This window comes from Lolium perenne, chromosome 2 (assembly GCF_019359855.2).
Source record: "Lolium perenne isolate Kyuss_39 chromosome 2, Kyuss_2.0, whole genome shotgun sequence".
Classification (NCBI taxonomy): Eukaryota; Viridiplantae; Streptophyta; class Magnoliopsida; order Poales; family Poaceae; genus Lolium; species Lolium perenne.
Window position 1 is genome coordinate 256,856,252 of NC_067245.2, and position 7,822 is coordinate 256,864,073.

At 50.4% G+C, this 7,822-nt stretch overlaps 1 protein-coding gene across 1 annotated transcript; it reads left to right on the forward strand.

Moving 5' to 3' along the window:
* The first annotated feature begins 1,350 nt into the window (after positions 1-1,350).
* On the forward strand, positions 1,351-5,580 carry LOC127335700 (expansin-B17). Its single transcript, XM_051362420.2, has 4 exons — positions 1,351-1,757; positions 2,611-2,920; positions 3,522-3,651; positions 4,816-5,580. Exons 1-4 carry the CDS (start codon positions 1,553-1,555, stop codon positions 5,017-5,019), a joined length of 849 nt encoding a protein of 282 aa, XP_051218380.1. The 5' UTR covers positions 1,351-1,552; the 3' UTR covers positions 5,020-5,580.
* Positions 5,581-7,822: the final 2,242 nt, after the last annotated feature.

The following is a 7,822-nucleotide window of genomic DNA, read 5'->3' on the forward strand; positions in this document are numbered from 1 at the left end:
GGATTGGTCGGGAATTAGACAAGGTGTTTTTCGCAAAATGGACGTCGCGACACCTAAATCGTGACGGAGGGAGTAGTGCATATATGTACAGCGTTAGATGTCTTCATCGGATGGCTAGGAACGTCAAAACGCTGTGGTGACTCTTAGCTAGTTATGTTTTACTGTTACTTAATGTTACTTTCATGTTGAACTATGTACGATCGTGTGTCTGTCGTCCTGAACTGTGTTTACTTTTGTGTTGAACTATGTTTGATCGTATGTACATGGTTGTGAAATATGTTCAATTGTATGTCTATCGGTAGCTTACGTTGTTGCACCATAGTAATGCAAAAAATGGACGGTAACCTCACCACCCGGGGAAAAGGTTATCACGCCACACATTGCCAAAAAGACATGTTCAGTTTGTTTCGATGCTAAAATAGTGTACCAAACGAAAGGCTTTCCATTTTTCCAACAATGTTAATTGGTAGCAACTTTTTTAATCGAACTGCATATACAAAATAGACCGAACTCAACCTATGAGGAATCAGTCACACACTTTTCTTGCAAGATAAAATACTCCTTACTACGGAGTAGTGTTTCTGTCGTAGTTGGTCCTCTTTTTTTTTTCCAAGCGACCCAATCATATGATCGATTTTCATTATCAGGAGATAACAAAAACAACAGAAAGAAAAGCAGGGGAAAATCGCCGCCTACTGCTAGCGTTTAAAGAAATATTACAGGCCAGATGGAAACTAAACAGTTTTTCATTAGAGACCCAACTAAACGTAGTTGGTCCTCTGGTAGTCGTGTGCGCTGTCTGATCTTGCCCCGTGCAAAACGGCAACGGTGAAGCGAGCTCACCAACCATAGCGCGGGGCGGCCATGTCAAAACTGTCTGCGCAACGGCGCGGGAGCGGTGCTTCCGTGATTTGACATCATCCGCCAAAAACTGGACCCTGCACATGGTGCCATGGCCACGAGGGCGACGATAGCAGGGGAGGGTGAAAAGCGTGGCCATGCCTACTATTTCTCGCGACGAAAGCTGATCACTTGTTGCAAATACGGGTGTACTTAAACGGCCATCAGCTGCAGTAACACAACTACACAGGCCCTCGTTCGTCCTCGCAATGCAAAAAAAAGTCATGGCCACCCATGATTGGCAGTGAAGGCTCCCACCTCCCATGATCCCATCAGCACACTGCTCACATCACAGATCACACACCGGGCTGGGGCTGGGCACCCACAATCAGAGAGAGAGTGGCGCTCAACAGTTTATACCACGCTCCTTTGTTTCCCTCGTTGTTTCCCATCGTCATAAAAAATCTCAGCCTACTCTCCGGTATACATACGCTACCGCGCCCATTCCCATTCCTGTGCCCGTCCCCCCGTGTTGCCATTTGTACAGCGCGGCCAACCCGGAAACGAAGCTGTGAAAGCATCGGGGTTTGGGATTTCTCGAAGCCATAAAGAGGGAGAGAGTCCCCAAAAGAAGGCTACCAGCACTCCACTCCACTCCAAGCGGCCGCAGAGCTAGTCCCATAGGAAGGACCGGAGAAGGGGAAAGTAACCAATGCCAATGGCTTCCTCTCGCGCCGCCGCCAGCTTCGCCCTCTGCGTTTTCTTGCTGGTCGCGGCCACCGCCGTCTCCGCCACGTCCTCGCTCGACGGCGAGAAGTCGGCGGCCAAGGGGAAGAAGGGCATGGCGGCGGTGGACGTGGAGTGGCGGCAGGCCACCGCGACCTGGTACGGCGATGCCGACGGCGACGGCAGCACCGGTAAGAAGCTCTCACCTCGCCTCCATTGTAGTCCTAGAGTTGGCCTTGCTCTGCATTGCAGTATCCCTTCAGTTCCGTGTCTAGAACCAAAGTCTAGCGGTTCTGCAGGAAGCATATACCATGTGAGCAAACAGAAATCACCCTCACAGACAGAAAAAAACACGGTAATCGCCATTTATTCAGTACCGTAGATACAGAGGGTTCCAGGATCAGTACCCGGGCAGAGCTCAACCTGTCATCTGTCTTCTTTTCTTTTGACAGCAGCTATCTTCATTTTTTTTCTTACATTTCTGTTTGCGACTAGTTTTTTTCTTACATTTCTGTTTGCGACTAGTTATTTTCTTACATTGAAATCAGACAAGTTCCTTTACCTTCTCCGGAACGTAGAAAGTATTTTTGGGTAAAGAAAAAAGAAGGATCTGTTAGTTCTTCCCGTTGCGACATTTCTGGCGCGACGTCTGCGGATCCCGTGAGATCCGGCAGGGGAATTTCGGTGGGCCCTCCGCTGCACCCGCCCTACTGCCCTACACGAGAGGAGCACCGGTGCCCTCCGCTGCTTTAAGATTCGTGCCGCAGCGCGGCGACCGGCGAAGACGACCGTGCCAGGCCATCCTTGCCAGTTGCTTTGCTGGGTATAGTACCATATGGCCAAAATCTCGATGATAAATGCGCTCTGTTCCTCTGTCATTCTCACGCGCTCCACCGACACTCCTGGTAATTTTGATCCTGCATCCGTATAGTCTAATCCAGCTATCCAGTACACTGCAGTAAACTAGTAACGTCAGTTCTATAAGTCTGAGTACTTAGCATTTTGTGGTATGGGTTCTAATGGCGACTGTGCATTTTTGTTCAGGTGGCGCGTGCGGGTACGGGTCGCTGGTGGACGTGGTGCCGATGAAGGCGCGGGTGGGGTCGGTGAGCCCGGTGCTGTTCAAGGACGGCGAGGGCTGCGGCGCCTGCTACAAGGTCAAGTGCCTCGACCACGGCATCTGCTCCCGCCGCGCCGTCACCGTCATCGTCACCGACGAGTGCCCCGGTGGCGGGCTCTGCGGCGGAGGCAACACGCACTTCGACCTCAGCGGCGCAGCCTACAGCAGGATGGCCATCGCCGGCGCCGGGGCGCATCTCCGGGACCGAGGCCAGCTCAAGGTGGTCTACAGGAGGTAAAAGCAGCACTTGCAGTTCCTCAGATCACTTTTAGTGCATTGTCAGTTGCGGTTACTCAGACAGTTGGACTGGTGGTTACTTAACTGGTTAAAACTAATCAACTGGGCCGCATGCCACACTGGACAAGCGGCTTAGAGACAAAATTCTTTTACTACTCCCTGCCTCGTGAAGTTAGTGTTAAAATAGTTTGGTGTGTCAGTGGACCGTTGTCAAAGCATACGACACTGGTTTTGCTCGTCGTCTAGTATCGTCAAGCACAGTGGGAATTAAATTGTCCAGGGTTAAAACCTAGTAAATGGGCTTGCAGCTGAGCTCACAGCTGTCTTTGGATCTATCTGCTGCCGAGTTACTCTTGCCTCTACGTGATGCGTGATGTATAACTCAGTTCAGTCAGATGCTCAGGTGTGCAGATATCTAACCTGAGGCACATAATCCGTTGTAAGGTTCCTGGTCAATTCTTCTACTAGCTCAGTTCACCAGTCTATTCATCTGACCGTAGAAAAGCTGTCTTCTGGAGTAGACCAACCGATGAGATCTTGAGCTTTTTTTTCGTTGAGAAACTAACTGATCAGTGAAGATGTGTGTGTGTGTGTACAGGACTGCGTGCAAGTACGGCGGGAAGAACATTGCCTTCCATGTGAACGACGGGTCGACCAGCTTCTGGCTCTCGCTGCTCATCGAGTTCGAGGACGGCGAGGGCGACATTGGATCCATGCAGCTGAAGCAGGTACTGTACGAATCTTCTTCTTGTTCATACCTTGGCAAGCCTATTGCATATTTTTTACCAGTAGCATATTGACAACGGAAATGGGGAAAAATCGATCGATCTTTTGTCTGGTGGGAACATAGGGCCGTGGGTACATGGGACAGATGCGTCGTGGGGTGCAAATGCGCAATAGGACCGCAGGCGGATTCTTCCCTTTGCGAAAATGTGTGCATGTGAGATCTATGTCCGGGCACCCCTCTTTGATGTGTTTGGAGACACGTCGCACTGTTCCTCGCTTTTGCCCTCATGCCTCCGCTGCCTAGCGTTTGGCACCGTGCTACCTAGGCATGCATTAGGCGTCCGTATTGTCCTCTCCGCAGAACAACAACCTGAGCTTCTAGAATAACAATTTCACAAGTAATCTAGCGGTAGTATCTTGATATTCCTGCAGCGACTCAAACCAAGCTTTGTAGAAATTTATCTTCTGCCCTTATTTTAAGCTTCACACATGCAAAAGAAACACGACCAAGAAGAAAGCATGCTTTACTGCACTGTCTACCACGCACCTTAGTCAAACCCTTGCCCAAAGATATGATTCTGAGAGGATTCGTGTGGGGAGTGTCCTTGTTTGTTCATAGGATTCGTCTCCGGAATGTCAGTCCAATGTGTAAGTAAGTGGCACATTGCGCAGCAGCAGCACTGGGTTGACAGCACCGAAAGCCAGCCACATGACCCTGGCATGGCCGGTCGGTCTTCTATCAAAGACTCGATCGCTTTCCCTAGGAATTTCCACTGCCCAATGATGCTGCCGCTTTGGCTCAGTCTCACTCACTCTCATCTTTGGGGGTAGGACTAACTAAAGATCAGTTAAAGAGACCGTGCGTGCAACCCTGCATGCTTTTGCACTTGGTAATGCCGTCAGGGGATGGTTGTTTTAACCTGACACCCATCCTGCAATCCAGGCCACGCTCTTGACCGTGTGTTCGCTCGGCCTCGTGGGCTCCTGACATCCAAAGATTATGGAGTCCAATGCGACCAATGCTGCTTTGTCATTGTGCTTCGCTATAAAGCTCGTTGCACTCTCTGCTAGTGCTTATATTTCTGCTCTGTATATCACACTTATCAGTGTTCAGCAACCCCAGTGCTTATGGTTTATACTTTGTTCACGTGGTGTGTTATTTGCAGGCCAACTCGGCGCAGTGGCTGGACATGAAGCACGTGTGGGGTGCCACGTGGTGCCTCTACGGCGGACCCACGGCAGGCCCCTTCTCCGTGAGGCTGACGACGCTGTCCGCGCCCAAGACGCTCACGGCCCGGGACGTCATCCCAAAGAACTGGGCGCCCAGGGGCACCTACACCTCCCGTCTCAACTTCGACACCACTCTCTGATCCGATCCAACCTTAAGGCCCGGGCCACGTTTTATTGGCCCGGGATAGGACGGAGCTGCTAGGTGGGGCCGCAAAGGCTGGCTCACCTGGCGGGCAGGCGTCCCGTTAGATTGGATGGATGGAGTGATTGTTTTCCGCATGCAACTTGGTTGGTCTGATCATTTGTTTGTGATGCGTACTGCCGGTAGTTGTAGCAGCTAATAGCTGGTACAAATGTGACTAGATGGTAATTTTGGATGGGGAGGTCAGTGATCTGGACGAAGCAGCCGCCCTCTCCAAAAGGAGAGCGAGCGTATGCTGCTGGGAATCCAATGCGGGATCGAGAGGGTTTTGGACCCCTCTTGGTCGCGTGCTTCACTCCTGTCCCGTGTGTGTGCTGTTTTCTTTTCTCTTTCTGTTCGTGTTTGCTGTTTTTTTGTCAACTCTGCTCTTCTGGTTCGTGACAAAATGTATCTCGTTTCTTCGGTAGGTTGGAATGGCGAGGTATGCATTTGTGTAAGCTGTAACTGTGTTTGTTCACATGGGTGCTCAACTACTAATATCCGTCACCTTCCTTGTGAATGTTGGCGTCTCCGTTGCTCCGATGTCCTGTCGCAACTTCACCTGAACAATCTGGTCGACGAACGAGCAATGCAGTATGCCTGAGTATCTTGTGCATCTGATGTTCTTGTACAGACCCGTGCGCACAACGGCGTGAAAGTATATGTTACGAGGTCTCAGAATGTTCTGGAAATGATGGAATACAAGGCCATATAGCGTGTATCGAAATTGTCAACACAAACAAAGGATCAGCTAGAAACTCTACTCGTATCTTCATAAACGATAATACATTGGTTTTTTTTTGTACGGTTGATGAGCCTAAATCATAACCAACCTAAATTAGCTACTCACAGATCAAAGGCCCACACACGTATACACTTAAGCTGACAATGGGGTAGTATAATCAAAGTTGGCAATGGTCTAGTCATGATGCATGCATAGATACTTCATACTCCCCCGCAAAAAAAAAAGAAAGATACTTCATACTCGATTGATCCACAAAAAACACATATACTCGTATTCATACCACGCACCGAGATCTAGTATCCACGTCAATAAATCTACGTATAGCTAGTACAAATTTGGCACCATAATAACTTTTCATCGGTCTACTACAACAAGCACTACTATGACAAGTTTTGTCAGTGATGGAGGAGTGAGAACAACAGCGCGTCATCGGCTACGCTATTCTGGTGTCAGAATAATGTTATCCCTATCCTATTCCCGTCCGGGTGGTGCGTCTAGCTCCAGCGGAGGACGTGTGGAGTTTTGTATCCAGGCGGATCCTCTAGGATCTCCTTGATTTTCATCTTTGTTGATGTGGTTGCAGGTCGTACTATTTTGATATATTGTTCTCATGTTTGGCAATGGTTGCCGCTCTAGAGTTGGCCCTTTGTAACCATAGGGCATCTCTCGTGGCCCGACCCATTTCAGACATCAAATGTTTTCGGTTTTCAACCGTTTGGATCAGGTAGCAGACACAAAATGGGTCAAAACCAGTACGTCCCGGTTGGGTCGGGGGCTGCTGGTCCGATGCATTTAAAAAAAATATATATTCATAGGAGCTGTAATTACATAAGGCCAAAAAAGAAAAAAAAACATAAACAAAAAAAGCAAAAACTCAACTAATTAGAGTTTGCCTCATGGCCGCATGGTCGTCACCATGGATGCCTAGTCCTCCTTGATGTGGTCGATGAAGATAGGTGGCTCCCATGGCCAGGGCCAGTAGGGCATCGGAGGTAGTCCAGCCGCAGCCCTAGGCGCCAGAGGAATGGGCAGTGCGGCACGCATAGGTATGACCGGAGGTGTCGCTGGCCTAACCTAGGCCAGAGTAGACTCCCAGAGCTGGATGGCGAGGCCCTACTACTGGTAGAGCTTATTAAGCTCACTCTAGGCTATGGCGAGTTCTAGGGCCTCCTCCTCGGTCAGCTCTGGCGGCTAGACGTCAGGGTTGAGGATGGGCAGCTCGAGCTACTTATCATTGTTATCGTTGTAAGCGAAGAGCTCTTCGTCTTCGTGCTCCTCCTTGTCCTCGTCATCATCGTAGATTCCGTGGCCCACCAGGGTGTTGAAGTAGGCCTCATCGCCTAGGTAACCCACTCGGAATCACGGGTCAAACTTCAGGATCAAGCAATGACGACGGATCTATTCATGCCACTCACGGTTCTCCCGCGGCACGGGCGGCACATACACCCTCCATGAATTCAGAAGCCAACCTCCGGGGAGGTTGACATGTGGCCACACCATGGGGCGCTCCGCATCGTATAGCTCGCACACGTATTCCATTGGCACTTACCGACGGTTATGCTCTTTCTTGCGGACACTAAAAGGGACAACCTCATGGTCATTCTTCGTCTTCCGGAGCAACCATGACTTGCCCATGGTGGCGCTTTGGTGGTCTATGAAGGGAGAGGAAATGGCAATGGCGCGGCCTCTCGACTTAAAAAGAAAAGGCAGGCGCAACACCATCAATGCCATGGTGCGGAAGTACAGCGCGAGCTGCCAGCGCTGCCGCACAGAAGCCGAAGCGAGGCCGTAAACACGGCAGAGAAGGCCATACCGGCGCCAAGGACAGGATGCGCAGAAGGCGAAGTGGGTTTGAGACGCTGGCAGATGGGCCCAAAGGAAACCGACGCGGACACGCGCGCATTCACAAACTTGTCTACGCTAATGCAATTGCAGCCCAAATTTAGGCTGAGAATGGGTCGGCATGTACAACTTAGTTTGCTTACGTTGGGCTGCTGTGGTGGGGTTTTCCCTCCGA

Excerpts from the sequence above, each read along its gene's own strand:
- LOC127335700 (XM_051362420.2), top strand. The coding sequence starts at position 1,553 with ATGCCAATGGCTTCCTCTCGCGCCGCCGCCAGCTTCGCCCTCTGCGTT. Across the intron at positions 2,921-3,521 it reads CTCAAGGTGGTCTACAGGAG|GACTGCGTGCAAGTACGGCG; the intron begins GTAAAAGCAGCA and ends GTGTGTGTACAG. Across the intron at positions 3,652-4,815 it reads GATCCATGCAGCTGAAGCAG|GCCAACTCGGCGCAGTGGCT; the intron begins GTACTGTACGAA and ends TGTTATTTGCAG.